The 19,068-nt window shown below is 34.8% G+C and overlaps 1 protein-coding gene across 1 annotated transcript in view; it reads left to right on the forward strand.

Moving 5' to 3' along the window:
• The first annotated feature begins 521 nt into the window (after nt 1–521).
• Nucleotides 522–19,068, forward strand: part of Elp2 (elongator acetyltransferase complex subunit 2) — a 52,873-nt gene continuing 34,326 nt past the window's right edge. The window contains exons 1-11 of the mRNA XM_047526225.1: nt 522–626; nt 894–972; nt 4,317–4,387; nt 8,624–8,780; nt 9,328–9,405; nt 11,453–11,517; nt 12,241–12,307; nt 12,693–12,830; nt 14,616–14,711; nt 16,662–16,762; nt 17,285–17,416. Of these exons, the coding sequence (XP_047382181.1) occupies nt 522–626; nt 894–972; nt 4,317–4,387; nt 8,624–8,780; nt 9,328–9,405; nt 11,453–11,517; nt 12,241–12,307; nt 12,693–12,830; nt 14,616–14,711; nt 16,662–16,762; nt 17,285–17,416 (1,089 nt within the window). The remainder of the gene's footprint in view (nt 627–893; nt 973–4,316; nt 4,388–8,623; nt 8,781–9,327; nt 9,406–11,452; nt 11,518–12,240; nt 12,308–12,692; nt 12,831–14,615; nt 14,712–16,661; nt 16,763–17,284; nt 17,417–19,068) is intronic.

The raw sequence follows: 19,068 nt of genomic DNA on the forward strand, positions 1-19,068 counted from the left end.
TGGACTTAGTAGTAATCCCAGCAGTTTGGGAGGCTGAGGCAAGAGGATTGAGAGTTCAAAGCCAGCCTTAGCAAAAGCAAGGTGCTAAGCATTTCAGTGAGACCCTGTCTCTAAATAAAATACATAATAGGGCTGGGGATGTGGCTCAGTGATCAAGTGCCCTGAGTTCAATCCCCAGTGGCCCTCCCTGCCCCCCCCAAAAAAAAAATTCAAGAAAAGGAAGGCACCATAGTCAGTTAAAATTTTCAATAGTGGGTAAAGTAAGGACACTCAAGTGTGGGACCATTTGGTAAAAGCAAAAGGCTGATGGTCGCCTGGGAATCTGGCAGTAGGCCTTGCAGGAATCTATAATATATAAGTACCTTAGTTGTGGCCTTGTGACCTTGTGTTACTGGGGCTAAAGAACTTACTACCTGGTCAACCATGGTATGGAAAGTGAGCCCTGAATTCGTATACATTCATTATGAATTTCTCTGACAAAGGGATTCTTTTGTTAAGGAAACCCTGAAATTGATGTGAGCATGGTAGAAGTAGTCCCTGAGCCTGTGGTGCATAAGAAAGAGATTGACTGTTTAACCTGGAAAGTCAGGACAGGCTCCACAGAGAAGGACGTGGGCCCTGGGAGGGTAGGCACAACTGGGTAGATGACCTTAGGGCTGAGTATAATGAGAGCACAAGGACACTGGGAATGTGGAGAGTGTTGAGAAAGGCAGGAGTGATATGGAGTGAATGAATGACTTACCTATAAAGTCTACAAATTGCAGAGGCAGCTCTGTTGCTGTAATTCTGATCTTTTTATTAGCATTGAAAACACTGAAATCTCATTTCTACTAATTTATTAACTCCTTTGTAGGATAATTCTAATTTACTAACTGCTGTTTTCTTCTTTAAAGAAAAGGGTAGTCATTACCAACCTGAATGGTCACACTGCTCGAGTCAATTGCGTACAATGGATTTGTAAACAGGATGGCTGTAAGTATTAATCTGATTGTTAAATCTGAGTTCAATTGTTTTCTGATGAGGTATAGCTAGTCATTTTTCTTTCATCACTTCTCTTAATGTAGTATTACCTTACCTGATGTTGTTCAGTTGGAAAATATAAGAAAAATGGTATGCCCAGTGAAATATCTGACTTCTATTTTTACTTTATGGTGGTTGAAACCCAGATGACACAGCCCTGCTTAGGTGAGGGAGAGGCACCCCTTGACTGACAGAACACCTCTACCCCTGTTGTTCTTATCTTCATTTGAAAACCTGTAAGCAGGGCCTAAGATGAGATTGACATTCAGAAGACTCAGCTTCTAGGTCTGGTTCTGCAACGGACAACCTACTGCATTCTTTTTACATCCATCTCTGTGGACTCCTGTTTGTAACTGTACCATCTGAAAAATTAGAAGCAACCATATTATGTGTGACATTGCAACAGATTAAATACAGAGGCAGTTGTGAAAATCCAGCTGCCCTCTAATAAAGTCAGACATTAGAGAGATTTGCAGAAGTGTAAAACAGTGCCTCTCTTATTTATTTTATCAAAAAACATTGGTATTTCCCAAACCCCATGAAAATGTTATTTCTGTCAACACATAATGGGCTTCTTTGTCCTTTTTAAGTAAACTGTTAAACGTTTAAGTGTTTTTCAAATTTCTAAAAGTTTTAATTTCTAATACATACATTTAATAATACCACATATGGCTCATAATCAGAAGTCTTTAGGAGCCCTCAAAAGTTCTAAGAGTGTTAAGGAGTCCCAAGACCAAAAAATTTGAAAATTACCAGTCTACTATGGATTATTTTCTTTCATCTTTAAGATTCTCTGGCTCCAGAATTCTTAGTTAACATATTGATTGCTTTTAAGTGGTACTTCCAAAATCCAATGGAATTTCTTCAAGTATCTTAAAATATATGCACTGTAATATTGTTATAGAGTCTGAATTAAATTTATTTTCATTCCATAAATACCTATTGAAAGCATTCTGATCCGGGCAAAAATGTAGATTTTGCTATGATTTTATCTATGTCATTAAAAAAATTTAATAAGCTACTTATTTCAATTGGTAAAGCAGGATTGGTCATGTATCAGGTTAGTAAAAACCACTAAATAGTACAAGGGATGGCTATTAAATGCAGATGTGAAGACCATTAAAATTATATTAATTGCCACTATGTGGCATCAAAGACTATTCTCTATATAGGAATTTGTTATGAATTGTTAATATTGGCTAGTGTCCTTGATCTCTTTAAAAATGAGGTTACATAAAATGAATTAATTGTGTATCACTGGACTCTATAACTATTTTGATTGATTTCCTCTAAGAACAAGGCTCTGACATCAGATAATTCAGATATCCTTCCAGCCACTGCATAGGGACATATAAAAATTTAATAATACCTTTTCATATTCTTACAATGTCTATTTTTAATATATTACTTTTGTGTACTTTATTATAATTTGTGTACTTTGAGAATTCAAAGTCATGTACATATATGGCTTAATTTCTGTGGTGCATGAAGAGATTAAAGCTCAAGATCCGTGTTGACTGGCACTAGAGTTTGGACACGCGTCTGGGACCTCTGGAATATAAGTCTAACAGTGTTTGTTTACTTATTTATTTTTCATAGCAAAAAGTTTTTGGACTATCTCTCTGTTGCTTCCCTAAATGTCTAGCACATAGGCCAGAAGAAACAAATAAATGGAAAATCTAAACCAAGACAAAATTATGCTATTTCCCTCTTTTCTGGAATTTAGTCCTATTTTTTTCTGTATCACCATGAAATTGATAATGTTTAAAAGAGCTTACTTTGACATATATGTCTAATTTCAAAGTAAGACAGATGCTTGATAGCAGCAGCTGATTGTAAAGTCTCATAAATTTTTCCTGCTAAAAGTGTTTAATTTGAATTTAATTATAAGGAAATAATCAGACAAATCCATATTGAGGGACACTGCAAATAGTTGGTCTGCACTGTCATTGTTACAAAAAAGGGAGGGACTGGGAGACTGTTCTAGATTAAAGTAGATAAGAATGTGGTTACCAAATATGATCCTTAGTTAGTTACCAAATCTAAAACAAAAAGTTATGAAGATGTTACTGGAATAATTTGAAAAATTTTAATATGAACCATATTGCATTGTAATACTGTATCAGTGTTAAAATTCTTGAAAGTGATAATTCTATTGTGTAATGTAGGAAAATGTTCCAGTCTTTAGAAGATACATAGGACACTTTTTGAGGTCACAGAGTTTGCAAGTGATTTTTTTTTCCACCTTTTTTTATTGGTTCATTATAATTGTAATAATGATGGGTTTGCTGTTACATATCCATACTTACACACAGTATTACAATATAATTTGGCCAATGTCACTCTCCAGCACTTCCCACCTCCCTCCCTATTTTCCACTCCCTGTTCCTTTTTCTCTTCTGATCTCCCTTTGATTTTCATGGGACCCACCCCGACCTTTGTTTACCTTTTTCTCTCTAGCTTTCATATATGAGAGAAAACATACAACCTTTGACCTTCTGAGTTTTGACTTATTTCACTTAACATAATGGTCTCTAGTTTCATCCATTATCCTGCAAATACCATAATTTTATTTTTCTTTATGGCTGAATAAAACTCCATTGTGTATGTATACCACATTGGTATGTATACACATTATCCATTCATCCATTGATGGACACCTAGGCTGGTTCCATAGTTTGGCTGTTGAGGATTGTGCTGCTATAAACATGGATATAAACCATATGATAACATTAATTATTAAGGGTAAATATCAAGAAGTAGTTTAACTGGGTTATATGATGGTTCCATTCCCAGTTTTGAGGAACCTCTATACTGATTTCCATAGCAGTTTTACTAATTTATAATCTTACCAAGAGTGTAAAGGTGTTCCTTTTTTTCCACATCCTTTCCTTCATTTATTATTATTATTTATATTCTTGATGACTGCCATTCTGACTGGTGTGAGATGAAATCTCAGTGTAGTTTTGATTTCAGCTTATTTTTTAGTGGTTTGGAATAAAAAAGTATGTATAAATTTAGAAAGTATAAGATACAGAGCAAAAGGTTAATCTAGGTGAATCCAAATATGGAATGTAGGAGAGTTCTTATATGTTTTTGATTCTTATTTTTTAAGTTTTTAAAATTTGTTCTTTTTAGATATACATGACAATAAGGTATATTTTGACATACATGGAGTATAATTTTTTCTAAATAGGATCCTACATGTTTTCTATACCTTTGAATTTAAAAAAAAATAGCTGGGGGAAATGAAATAAATAAAAATATTTACTAAGGTATGATTTTTTTTTCCCCAGCTCCTTCTACTGAATTAGTTTCTGGAGGATCTGACAATCAAGTGATTCATTGGGAAATAGAGAATAATCAAGTGAGTAGACATTATTAAGAAATAATTTCTGTCTACTTTTATTTGTAAATTTCCCCCTTCGTTTTCCTATCTTTCCTTTATGAAGTTCCCTAATTTTTGCTTATCTGTAACCCAGATGCTGTTTTTGTACTTCATAGGCCCTGTACCCCTTCCCATGTTCAGTTCTGTTCCCATATTCATATGCTTTCTCCCCGCCCCCATCCCCCATATTCATGTACTATTAACCATCTCTGTGAATTCCGTGTCATTTTGGGATAATTTTCAAACTGTTCTTATATGGACTGTTCTGTTTTCTTTTTTTAATTTGTTTTTTATTTTTACAGATTGCATTTTGATTCATTGTACACAAATGGGGTACAACTTTTTGTTTCTATGGTTGTGCATGATGTAGATTCATACCATTCATGTAATCATACATGTACATAGGGTAATGATGTCTGTCTCATTCAACCATCTTTCATACTCCTGCCCCCTCCTCCCTTTCATTACCCTTTATGTAATCTAAAGTTCCTCCATTCTTCTTCTACCCCCACGCCCCACCCCCATTATGTATCATCATCCACTTATCAGAGAAAACATTCAACCTTTGGTTTTTTTGGGTTTGGCTTATTTCACTTAGCATGATATTCACCAATTCCATCTGTTTATCTGCAAATGTCATAATATTATTATTCTTTATGGCTGAATAATATTCCATTGTGTATATATGTTCTGTTTTCAATGATAGTAAAAACTGATACTGTATTAACAGGGCAGGTGCTGCCATGTGAATTTAGGCCTACATAAATTCTGAGTGATATTATCTGCACTACATGGTATGGATGGCCCTCTATTGATGGAAAATTAGATTGTTTCAAGTTATTAGCAAAGATTAAAAGTAAAAAAAAGTTAGCTCATTAGATATCTGAACTTCTGCCATGCAGAAGATACAAATAAGGCAGTGTCCTTCTACTGACAAATCACGTACATAGTTTTGAAGGCAAAATGAACTTGAATAATTAAAGGCCAGGTGATTCCATGCATAGGTGTACTAACTTGTTACACTACAACCTTAGTGCTGTAGAGAGTTAAGTGGTGGCCTTTGTGTTGAGTATTACAGTGTAGTATGATTGCCCTGGGAGAAATGAAAAGGGTAAGGATCCAGGTAGGAAAAAAATAGCAATTTTATTATGTGTATGAACCTCCACTTCTTAAATCTCTTGGCATCCCTTGTCACTCTGAGGAACACAGTTTTGGAAATGTTACTAGATAATACATTGTGGACAGTAATATTAGTGAAATAGAATAGAGGATCTTGTGGGAATTCGAATACTAGCTTTAAGCATTTGTTCTTTTTTTAAATATTTTTAAAGATGTTGATAGACATTTATTTTATTCATTTATCTATAAATGAATGTAGATTGGTGCTGAGAACCGAACCAAGTACCTCACACATGCTAGGCAAGTGCTTTGCCACTGAGCCACAACCCCAGCCCAGCATTTGTTCTTTATTAGTGGGCATTTGGAAATTAGCAATGATTTTTAAGCCCAAGAATATGAGTATCAAAAGAAGATTAATTTGATACCAGATGCCAGATTAGAATAGGAAAAAAAATATAAAGGGATGTATTTTTGAAGGAAAATGATTTTACCATTGACAGATTGGTTGTCAATAGAGTGTTCATCTGATGGGCAGGGAAATAAACAATGAAAAATACGTGATTCTGTGTTGGGGCCCTGAGAGAAAGGTGTTTCTACACAGAAAAATAGGCAAGTAAGAAGGAAGATATGGAATCAGTTTTAGACATTTGAATTGTGGGCAAGACACCCTGACTTATCCTCAGAAATAGAAGGCAGATATGGGGGTAGATTTTGGAGCCACCTGAACTTGAGTGAAATTACCACAGTGGGGGAATGAAGCAAACTTGGCTCCTGTTTAGACCAGTCTTGGCAGAAGAATCCAGAAAGAGGTATTTGAGCATTTATTTTTGAGACTTTGAGGTGAGTCTTGGGAAAACTCTTTCCTCAGTGCTGCCCGACTTGTCTCCTGACAATAGAGAGGTTTTCAGGTTAAACAGACATATCTTGGCAGACAGCAGATGTGGAGACGGGGAGAATGTGAGGCTGAACAGGGAAGAGGAGGAGAAAAAGGCGGATGAAAGGCATAAAAGAGGGAAGGAATAAGGATTCAGAGGAAGGGCCCACACATAGGAACCTCCTTATGGGCTTACGTGTTCCTCCCCACGTGCATTCCTGTGCATGCAGGTGCTCAGTGCACCTTGACTGCTGATAAAAGGAAATCTAAGCTGGTGTAATAAGAGGTTTGGGTCTTTGATCTGTGAGCATTGTTTCTTAAAAAGCTAGCGAACTTGAGCGATTACTCTTGTTTTGTACGTGTGTGCATGCATGCATGCACTTAAAATTCTCTGTTTAAATGTGTAAAATGAGTATTTTCAATATATTTAATATTTTAGGGGACAATGATATAAAGAAAGTTCATAAATACAGAAAATTACAAAGAAGGAAAAAAACTATACAAAAATCTGAACATAGTTAACTTTTTTGAATAGCAACATTCCAGATCTATGATTCTATGTGTGCAATTATGCATAAAACAGATTGTATTGTGTGTGAACCATTTAGAAATATTTTTTTCAAAGAAGTCATAGGTTAATGATTAAATAAGTTAGTGTACAGATCTTAATGCATAAGTATCAACTACTTTGTTGAGTGGTAGATTTTTGCTTAAGTAATTGGGAAAACAACTGAGTCTACATTGAAGAAACACTTTTATTTCATCAGACAACTTAAGGAAAAGAACTTTCGGGGTTGGGGAGATAGCTCAGTCGGTCGGTAGAGTGCTTGCCTTGTAAGCATAAGGCCCTGGGTTCGATCCCCAGCACCAAAAAAAAAAAAAAAAAAAAAAAAAGAAAAGAACTTTCAAAGGAAGTAGTAGAGCTCACACATTTGAAAGAAACTCACACATCTGGTCTTGGGATGCAGCTTAGTGTTAGAACAGTGTGTAGCATGCCAAGACCCTGGGTTTAGTCCCCGAAACAAACAAACAACAAAAAAAAGCAATGAAACAGATGCCAGAGGAAATGTTGCAGGGCAAGCAGATAGACTTGATGAGCAAACAGAAATTCCCATTTCTCTGTTTTTTTTTTTTTTTGTATTGTTTTTGTTTGGTACTGGGGATTGAACTCAGAGGCACTTAACCACTGAACCACATCCCCAGCCCTTTTTGTATTTATTTAGAGACAGGGTCTCACCAAGTTGCTTAGTACTTTGCTAAATTGCTGAGGCTGGCTTTGAACTTGAGATCCTCCTGCCTCATCTTCCCAAGCTGCTGGGATTATTATTTTTCTGTTTTGCAGCCATACTTGATATCAGCAAGTATCACAAGTAGATGCTAAAAACATACTCACACGTTATCACCAAAAACTTTTTAACTTCACTGTGAAAGAAAAAAAAAAAAACTGGCAGAAACTACCTTTACTAAGATAACAGGGTTAATGTGACTAAAATTTTGACAAACTGATTTGTGCTTCTTCTTCTTTTTTTTTTTTTTTTTGCAGTGCAGGGTATTGAACCCAGGGTCTTGTGCTTGTGAGACAAGCACTGTACCAACTGAGCTACATCCCCAGACCTGATTTATGCTTCTTGTTGTGGTGTGCTTATATAGTAATTCTGTCAGAATATGTATCCTGAATCTATTTAAAATTTATATCCTGAGTTTATTCATAAAGAAACATTAGAGTAACCCAAAAGGAAACGCATTCCACAAAGTTGAACTGTATTCTTCAAAAATGTAAATGTCATGGACATCTTTCCATGGTAGTAGGCATACATTTGTCTATATCTTTTTATTGGCTATAGTGTATATCTATTCTAATTTATTTCATCAGTTCCCTGTTGATAATTTTGGGTTGCTTGTGCTTTTTCACTATTATAAACAGCATGTGGTGAAGATCCTTGTTCATTTGTCTTTTACTATTGTTATACTAGTGCTGTTCTCAGAGTAGATTCTTCAGTGTGACATTGCTGATATAGAGGGTGTGTACTTTTGTGTGCTATTAACATGGTCAGACAGACTTCTTGAACGGTTATTCTCTTCAGCTTGGAGGACCTATTTTTGGGCCAAGCATTAAATGAAACCTTTAATCCTATGATCCCAACTAAATAAAGGTGAAACTGATATTCCTTTTTGTAAAAAAAAAAAAAATCATAATGCTTTTATCTTTCTTTCTGATTCAGCTTTTAAAAACAGTCCATCTTCAAGGCCATGAAGGACCTGTTTATGCAGTACATGCCATTTACCAGAAGGGGGCATTGGGTGCTGCATTACACGCGCTGATAGTTTCTGCTGCTTCAGATTCCACTGTTAGACTCTGGCTTAAAAAGGGTTCAGAAGGTAGGTTGGGAGGTATTATGATCCTGATAAATGAAATAGTAATTATCGAGTGAAAGAAAACTAGAAGAGCATAAATAGAACTTTTTCAAACATTCAAATAACTTAGAGTGCTATAATTCTAATCTAAATGTTTTTCTTCTACAACCTTTTCAAAATTCCCCTACAACAAACTGACAATGTAAATTCCCTCTAAGCTTTTTCATTTTGGTGCTGGAGATTAAATCTAGGGACACTTTACATCCCAGGCTCTTTTTATTTTATTTTTCAGTTTGAGACTGGGTCTTACTAAGTTACTGAGGCTGACTTGAACCTGCAATCCTCCTGTCTCAGCCTCTTGGATTGCTGGGATTACAGGTGTGTGCCACCATGCCTGGCCTTCTAAGCTTTTTCATGAGTCATTTTGTTCTCTGTAACCTTGTTAGAATTTGGTCATTTAACATCACATGGTCAAGTAGGGACTCAAGATGACTTCTCTCATCTCCTATCTGACACCCAGGACTGTGATGATGTGGTGGGTGTTCATGATGTTTTTTAATTTTTTTCTTAGTAACGTGCCTTCAAACATTGAACTTTGGAAATGGATTTGCTCTGGCTCTCTGTTTATCTTTTTTGCCTAATACTGATGGTGAGTATCCTAGTAAGTTTATATTAAAAGAGCAATATATTTATTTATTGCCATATGACTAGAACCTAAAAGAAATGTATCTTAATTTTATATTTGTTTGTTTTGACTTTTTTTGGTTTTTTTTTGTTGGTACTGGTGGTCAAACCATGGGCCTCACACGTTAGGCAGTGTTCTGTCACTGAGCTATTCTCCCAATCTTATATCTAAAAGTTTTCATGAAACAAATTGAGATGTGAATAAAGTGCTTTTGTTACAATATTCAAATGATCTAAGTATAGAATATAAAGTTGCAGTAGGCTATTAGAAAATTTGGTAGCTGTTGAAAATTTTAGGAACTTAATATATACTCAAGATTGATGCAGCTACTTATGAACATGGATATTTATAGTTTTAATTTGGGAAAAGTATCTAATTCTTTAGAAGGTAAAGGTCTGAGATAAGTTGAAAAAGAACAGAAAGTGGACCATGTGAGCTTTTCTCTCAAGATGACATCCTCTTTAAATCTTACATAATGACAGTTTGCCTGAGCCTCTTAAAATCTCCAAACAGAAAAATTTTCCTCTTGCTCTGCAACTCAACTGTACCTGTCTTTTCATTTTCCTTCACAAAAAGTAATAGCCAGTGTGAGGCAGTTATTCACTTTGCCACCTCTGTTTTTTTTTTTTTGTTTTTTTTTTTTTCTTTTTTTTTTTATTGTAAACAAATGGGATACATGTCGTTTCTCTATTTGTACATGGTGTAAAGGCATACCATTTGTGTAATCATAAATTTACATAGGGTAATGTTGTTTGATTCATTCTGCCATTTTTTCCCTTCCCCCCCCCCCCCTCCCTGCCACCTCTGTTACTAGGACAGGAGTGATAGGGCCTAGAGGTGCCAGCCTCTCTTGCACTCTGCAGTAGAAGCTGTGACTCCATACTTTCATGTTATGTTCCCTGTTGTGCAAGGCTTCTTTGAGAGGAGGATCTGTAAACATTCTGGTTTTTAACATAGAATTTCATTTCTCCCCATTTATTGAGGCCAAGTGACTAAGAGTTTTGTTTTAAGTTGATTTAAAATGAGAAGGCCTTTGAAAAACATATTTGGTATCACAGTACTTCGTTAGAAGAGTCCAGGTTTTATCTTGCTCCAGAGTCATTAGGGCTGTCCTTTGATGATGTGAATTCTTTTTTTTTTTTTTAATAGTTTTTTTTAAAATTATAGTTGGACACAATGGCTTTGTTTTATTTATTTATTTTTATGTAGTGCTGGGGATTGAACCCAGGACCTGTGCTTGTGAGACAAGCACTCTGCCAACTGAACTACCAGCCCAGAATTTGTTTTTTATCTTTTTAAAGATAGCTCATTTTAGTCACTCTTTTCAAAACTCTTTAGCTACATATTTAATTACTACTTGCTCTTTTACTTTGTTTTAATATTGAATTCAGTTTCCAATAAAATGTAAAATCCTCGAAGTTATAGACATATCTGTAAATCTTTGCACCAATAGTGGTGCTGGGCTCAGAGTAGTTCTTTATTATTCAGCTGGACTAAGAGCTTCTCATATTGGTCTTTTGGCTGACATGGTAAAGATGTATCCTACTTGCTCTTTTTTTTTGGTATTGGGGATTTAATTTAGGGATGCTTTACCACTGAGTCACATCCTCTGCCCTTTTTATTTTATTTTGAGGCAGGGTCTCACCAACTTTGCTTAGGTTGCTGAGACTGACCTTGAATTTGTGATCCTCCTGCCTCAGCTTCCTTATAGGCATATACCACCGAACCTGGCTCCCTACTTGCTCTTGAGCTTCTTTTTCATTGCTCCTTCTATCATAGGTGACATAGATACTAATTATCTGAGTTTATTGTTATTATTTGTCAACTAACCATTGACCAATATGTTTTAGAGTATCTATTTTTTTCCTGGAGATATTTATTGAGCACTTTAAATTTGTTCAGTGATCTGGGAAATAGAAGTCAGGATACTTTACCTAGAGCTTAGAGTCCATACAGGTGATCCTACTAAGGGTGGAGTACTTACAGTCATGCCTGTTTTTTCCCCTTCTAGTACCAATATTAGCATGTGGTGATGATGACTGCAAAATTCACTTATTTGTTCAACAAAATGATCAGGTAAATAATGATGTTTATTAAGAGACTAAAATTAAGATGTGCTTAGTGACAATCTTAATATGGACTACTTACAGATCATAGAATTTAGGAATGTTAAAATTTGAAAATTTGAACCAAATTGTCCAATAGTGGAATCTTTTCTTGACAGTTCTTGTGTTAGATGGTCTTTCTTTGTTTATTAGATCACCAAGTAATGATAGCGTTAGCTACCAGGCTGAGTTGTTAGGGAGAAACAGGTCATTTAATAGGTGTAAGAGAGAAAGAAGATTCCGTGGTAGTACTTTTTTGTTTTCCCTAAAAATTTCATATGAGGTATAACATACCTGTAGTAAAGCCAGTGTTTTTTTATCCAAGTTTTACCTACACTTTGAATGTCTAAACTAAAGGAGAGAAGTTCCAGAAATTAGGTTGGTTAACTCTAGGCCCAGTTTCTACATTCTGGGACATCCAACGTTTTTATATACACTATCTGTAGCTTGTCATTTTATGTTGTAAACATTTAAATAACTTGGGATCTATAGATGTTGTACTATCAACTCAGAGTTGCTTAGTTAATGAGTTAGATATTAAATGCGATCTTTTGTTCCCAAATGAGTGCTTTATTCTTTGTCTAATCACATAGCATTCTTAAAAGCAATGTAGTAGGACTAAGATAAAATGAAGTTACTGATATACATTGAAATGTGAAATTATCAAGCCCAGTGATTTTTATTATCTTACTAGTTTCAGAAAATGCTTTTCCTCAGTGGACATGAGGATTGGATAAGAGGCGTGGAGTGGGCAACTTTTGGTCAGTATGAAATTTTGCTAAAGTACAACTGATGGGGACAAGTATGTGTAACTTCCAAGAAAACAGTCTCCTGTGTTTTAATTTTAAAGTTTTATTTATGTGTTACATGTTTCTCTGTCCCAGTTATAAAAGAGAATGCTTATCCCTATGTTGACTATTAATTGGGTGGTAGAAGATGAACCAAATTGATGTTTCAAGATGATGCCAACCATATTGTCTACATGCAGGCATTCTTGAAAAGTTCTTAGTAGAACTTAGTGGGCCATCTATGGATAACATTTATTATTGCATGTATGTTTGTCAGTATTATTAAAATGATGCAGGTCAGATGAATGAAGGGTCTTATACCTATATTTAAAAATGATACAATCTGTTTTTTAATTAGGTAGAGATCTTTTCCTAGCAAGCTGTTCACAAGATTGCCTGATAAGAATATGGAGGTTGTATGTAAAATTGACATCTTCAGAAATTCAGGATGATAATATAAGACTGAAGGAAAATACTTTCACTATAGAAGATGGAAGTGAGTAACTGAAAATATTTGCTGTACTTGGGTCTACTGGCTAAGTCATTTTATCTATTTCAACACAAATCTATGTGAAAGTTCATTTTTTAGAAGTGTCGGATCCCTATCTGAAACCAATGTATGTTTTTTGGTTTTTATTTGTATTTGAGATTGAGTCATTTTTCATATATAAAAATTATTTTTATTCTAAGCTGTAATAGTAAGATCTTTTAAATTGCTAAACATAATGTTTAATGTTTCTCAATGAATCAATTTATAAAAAGTGGCTAAATTTACAATTTTAGCAAAGACATAAGGCAATAGTGTGAATTACCCATACTTTTGTTGGAGTGTGTGTGTGTGTACATATATATATACATATATATATATATGTACACACATATATATATACATATATATATATATGTACACACACACATATATATTTACTTATTTATTTATTTATTTATTTATTTTGTATCAAGGATTAAAACCAAGGGCGCTTAACCATTGAGTCACATCCCCAACTTTTTAAATTTTTTATTTTGAGACAGGGTCACTATAGCATCACTAAGTTGCTGAGACTGGTCTTGAACTTGTGATCCTCCTGCCTTAGCCTCCCAAACCACTAGAATTACAGGCATGCACCCCTATACCCAGCCTATTGGAGTATATTTTTAAGAGACTAGCTAAATCCCTACATTTAAGTATTACAAGCTAGTTTTGATTTTCTTATGGTCTAGCATTAGAATGGTACCCTTCCATGATAGATATTGTTGGAATGTTGAATTTGAAGGGGATTTTTTTTCATGTGTATCTAAATTATAAAATTAGTTCTCAGTAAGCATTGTTCACCTAGGTGTGTATTCTTGTTTATAAAACCCATTAGAGTTGAAATTTGGGTATAGAGTTTTATAAGGATAACAAAGAAATGATATAAGCAGCATATTATGAGTAGCTATACCCAAATGTGAAATTATTCATTAATTATTTGTTTTAAAGTTTTAAATTAAATTATTTTGTTTTAATTTAATGTCACTTTTTTCTGCATTTATCTATTTTTTTTAAATGGTATTTTAGGTGATGTCTTGATAATGAGTATGGAAACAAGGAGGCTGGCTTTTCTGTTGCTTTCATATATATATATATATTTAAATTTGTTTATTTTTTTTGCTGTGCTGGGGATGGAGCCTACATTCTCACACATGCAAATCTACACCCCTAACCCTTTTTTTTTTTTGTTTTGTTAACAGTATTGGGTATTGAACCCAGTATACTCTATCATTGAACTGCACACCCAGCTCTGATTTGAATATTTTTATTTTGAGACAGTGTGTCACCAAGGCTGCCCTTCAACTTCCAGTTCTTCTGCTTTAGCTTTCCAAGGAGCTGGGATAATAGGCATGTGCTACCCGTGCCCTGCTCCCAGCCCAATTTCAAATGGGCACAGAAAAACATAATAATTGTACATATGATGTTTCAGTACGTTTGTAGAATGTATGTTTTTGCTTTTTAATCACTGTATAACAGCTGTTTCAGAAAGTTTTTTTTAAAAAATAAACATTCCTTAATATTTATTTATGACCAGGTAGAGAAAATTTCATTTTAAAACTTTGTCTCCTGTAATTTTGAAGAGTGGGTGAGGTTAATAATATTTAGAATACTGGTTTTTTGTTGTTGAATCTCAGCTATTGTGTTTTATTTTATTTTTTAAATGTAGTTGCACAACTGACTTGGTCATGCAAATGTTCTTTTTAGCAGATATATGAGGACAAAAAAATACCTTCATTGCTTTTGTTGTAGGTATTAAAATAACGTTTGCAGTTACTCTGGAGACTGTGTTGGCTGGTCATGAAAACTGGGTAAATGCAGTTCATTGGCAACCTTCGTTTTACAAAGGTAAGAAGAAAAATGTGCAGATCCCATTTCATTTAACTCTTGCAGTATTTTAAGCTGACCAGCTGCAGTGGAGGGTTTTTTTTTTTTGAGTGTGATTAGAAATCTCAAATGTAATACAATTTTAAGGTGGTGGAGTGTTAAGACTGCATTCCTAGTGTGCTGGACACTAGGTTCAATTGAAAATTGCTCTTAAGTGGACAGAGTATGATCTTTGTCATGATGCTGAAACTACCACACCCCCATTAACTTTGTTTCTTATAAGTTTCTACCTAGACATTAAGAGATTTAAGGAAAATTGACTTTCAAGCTAATTTCACAGGAACCTTTAGTCTTGGTAATAAAGTTGATAATACTGAGATATATTACTTATGCAAAAGTAAGACCCTTTTTACCACCCCCCCCCTTCTTTCTTTTGCTCATAACTTCCATTTATGGAGTGGTGGTTTTATCATGCCCAACTGGTGCTGGGTATAGAGCTGAGGAAGGCCTGGCCTTATTCTTCCCCAACCCCTTCCCCAAGACAAGAATGATGGTAATTAATGCTCAAGTAATCACCATTCAGTTCTTTTTTTTTTTTTTTTTTTTTTGCCATACTGGGGATCGAACCCAGGGCCTCGTGCTTACAAGGCAAGCACTCTACCGACTGAGCTATCTCCCCAGCCCACCATTCAGTTCTTATTACATTATGCTCTATTTCCCACTGTTTTAAAATTTTTTATTGTTTTCTCTCTTTGGGCCAACTCTGATGCATCTCATCTGGCCTTCCCTAGTGGCTTCTTTTATTTCCAATTAATAATACCTCCATTTTTGCCAACCTAAGCACTCTGTTGTCAGTTAACATAGGTATTGGGACTTGGCTAAGGGTTACTGCTTTACTATTTCTGCACCATAGAACCAGCTAGCTGTATTTTAGCAACTCAAACAAGGTTAATTTAAAAACAAAAAAGTCCTGTCTTTTTTATTAATAATTTGAAATTTCATTTTCACTGTTAAAACAAGAGTAAGCCTACCCTAGGTAAATGTATGATTACACAAATGGTATGCCTCTACTTCATGTACAAACAGAGAAACAAGATGTATCCCATTTGTTTACAATAAAAATGAATTAAAAAAACAAAAAAACAAAAAACAAGAGTAAGCCATTATTTTGAATTCAAGCCATAAAAGACCAGACTGAAAATCAAAGTGAGTCACACATGGTGAAGTTCCACATCTCCAAGCTAAAACTAAGCTCTTTGTCTGACTTTCTAAGAGAAATTAGGATTAGAAAGATAATGTCCAAGGATTGGGGTTGTAGCTCAGTGGTAGAATGCTTGCCTAGCACAAGTGAGGCACTGGGTTCGAATCTCAGCACCACATAAAAATAAATAAAACAAAGGTTTTGTGTTCATCTAAAACTAACTAAAAAAAAAAAAAAAAAAAAAAAAAAAGATAACAGCCAAATTTTCCTCAATTAAAAACAAAATTAGATATTGTATATATCAAGAACTCCTATATATTCCTTTGAACCTCCCCTTCCGTCCTTCTGTAGAGGTAACTGCAGTACTGAATTCAGTGCCTTTCATTCCCACGCATGTTTTTATACTTTAATTGCACATTTATATACCAATAAATAATACTGTTTTTATTTATAAGATATCAAAACTTGATAACTATATGTATTCTTTCACAACATACATTTTTAATTTAACATGTTTTGGAGGTGTATCCATGTTGATTCATGTAATTAGTTATTTTTTTAAATCACACTATAACATTTCATTGCCTGAATATACCACAGCTTGTTTATCTGTTCTTCTAATGGTTGGCCTTTATGCTCTTTGGATGTTTTTGCTGTTATAAACAATGCTACAGGGAATAAGTTCTTATAGCATGCTTGTTGTTTTGTTTCTGTAATCTACAAGCCCAAGGCTTGTTAATCACCTAAAGGTAATAGTTTTGATTCTTTAGATGGTGTTCTACAGCAGCCGATGAGATTATTGTCTGCCTCAATGGACAAAACCATGATTCTCTGGGCTCCAGATGAGGAGTCAGGCGTTTGGCTAGAACAGGTAAAATGTGGGTACTGAAGGGACAGAAAATTGGGTTTTGTAAACTAAATATTTAAATCCTAAATCTATATTGCTACATCTATAGATTTGTCTTTATATACAATAAATGAGTTAGAACTTAAAAATGTGGAATCAGTTTTCATTGTAAGAAATGGGACTATTATTCTTGAGAAGAATATGTATTATATGTGGATAGTAGTTCATATTTATTATGTATATAAAACTTGTTAATTGCTGTGCTCAACCTATTTCCTTATTGATTTGTCTGATTTTCTGATTGAGCTATCAATTACTGAGAGAGCATGTAAAACTCTCTCATGATCCGATGGTGGATTTTATCTGTTTCTCCTTATGATTCTGTCAGGGAGGCAATGCTGTCAGCTATGTCAAAATTAGAATTGTTATATCTTCTTTGTGACTTGAAACTTGAATTAATGTTACTGTCTTTACTTCTAAGAAAACTTTTTAATCTTAAAAGGAAATAGAACTATTAAGTGAAAATTGTTTTCTATTATTGTATAGGTTCGAGTAGGCGAAGTAGGTGGAAATACTCTGGGATTTTATGATTGTCAATTCAATGAAGATGGTTCCATGATCATCGCTCATGCTTTCCATGGAGCATTGCACCTTTGGAAGCAGAATACAGTTAACCCAGTAAGAAAAGCACTGTTCAAGCATTTCTAATGACATAGAGTGAATCTTCAATCTAGCTAAATAGTGTTTTACTTATAACACTGTACAGAAGCATAGTAGAGGCATTTAATTGAGGTGACATCACTTATTTCTGTAGACATTATACTATACAGTAGGTAAGAAATGCATGCTTTTCGAAGAAGAAAAGTACAAATTTATACAGTAGTGTTGAAGAATTGAATGATGCTTAAATGAGTTAATATTGGCATAGGGCTGGGATATAGCTCAGTGGTAGAACATTGCCTAACGTGCAAGGCCCTGGGTTCAATCCCCAGCACTGCCACCACCAAATTTTTATGAATGAAAAATAGGACCTATTATATGTCGGATGCTATATATTTTAAATTAAATAAATAAATAAAGAAATAAGAGCATTGAGTGAAATGTTGCATTGTATTCTGAATGTGTATCTAATGGTTTCTTTTTTTTTTTTAAGATATTTTTTAGTTGTTGATGGACCTTTATTTTCTTTCTTTATTTATATGTGGTCCTGAGAATCAAACCCAGTGCCACATGTATGCTAAGCAAGCGCTATACCACTGAGCCACAACCCCAGCCCCCTGATGGTTTCTTTTGTAAAATAGAAATGGATTTGCATAACTTTTAGTTTGTGGATTTGAAATAGTTGTGTCACCTATAAGGTTTTGATTTCTCAATTTATAGGGGGATTTACTCTTTTTCTTGTATTTTCCATTTGGAGTTGACCTTTAAGATTGATAAACAATTATGACACTATTAAGGTAGAAACTGTTTTTTAAGATAAATTTTATTTCCTTAACTCAGCTGCTCTTCGAGGGCTTTCATAGAAAGAAAAGCTTTACATGAGTAGGGAGGAACACAAACCAGAACATAGAATCTCACTGTACCTGTGCTTAGTTTGACTTGTCAAATGTTGAGGGTGATTTGTTTTTTGAATGGACTTTGTTTTTCAGAGCAGTTTTAGGTTAGTAGCAAAATTGAACAGAAAATTCAAAGTTCTACGAATCTCCACCCCAGTACCGTTTCACCCGCTGCCAATACCCCAAACCAGAGTTGTACATTTGTTACAATCAAGGGTGTTTTGTTTGTTTTGTTTTAGTACTAAGGATTGAATCCATGAGTGCTCTACCACTAAACTACATCCTAGCCCTTTATATTTTTATTTTTGTTATGGAGATTGAACCCAGGGGTGCCTAACTACTGGGCCACATCTCCCACCCTTTTTTTTTTTTTTTTTTTTTTTTTGAAACAGTGTTGTTAAGTTGCTTAGGGCCTCACTAAATTGCTATGACTGGCCTCAAACTTGGCAGTCCTCCTGCCACAGCCTCCTGAATAGCTGAGATTTCAGGCATGTGCCTCTGCCTGGTGGGTGATTTGTTTTTTCTTTTTGTGTGTGTGTGTATGTGTTGGATTGAACCCAAGGGGACTTCACCACTGAGTTATATCCCTGGCCTTTTAATTATTGAGGCAGGGTCTCACTAACTTGTTTAGGACCTCACTAAGTTGCTGAGGTTGGCCTCAAACTTGCTGTCTCAGTCGCTGGAGTTACAGGCAGCTTGGTGGGTGATTTTTTAAAAGCAAGTACTGCCCTCTAGGACTGTTACTGTGGAAAACTACACTGTTAGTCCAAAAGA

Source organism: Sciurus carolinensis, chromosome 15 (assembly GCF_902686445.1).
Source record: "Sciurus carolinensis chromosome 15, mSciCar1.2, whole genome shotgun sequence".
NCBI lineage: Eukaryota > Metazoa > Chordata > Mammalia > Rodentia > Sciuridae > Sciurus > Sciurus carolinensis.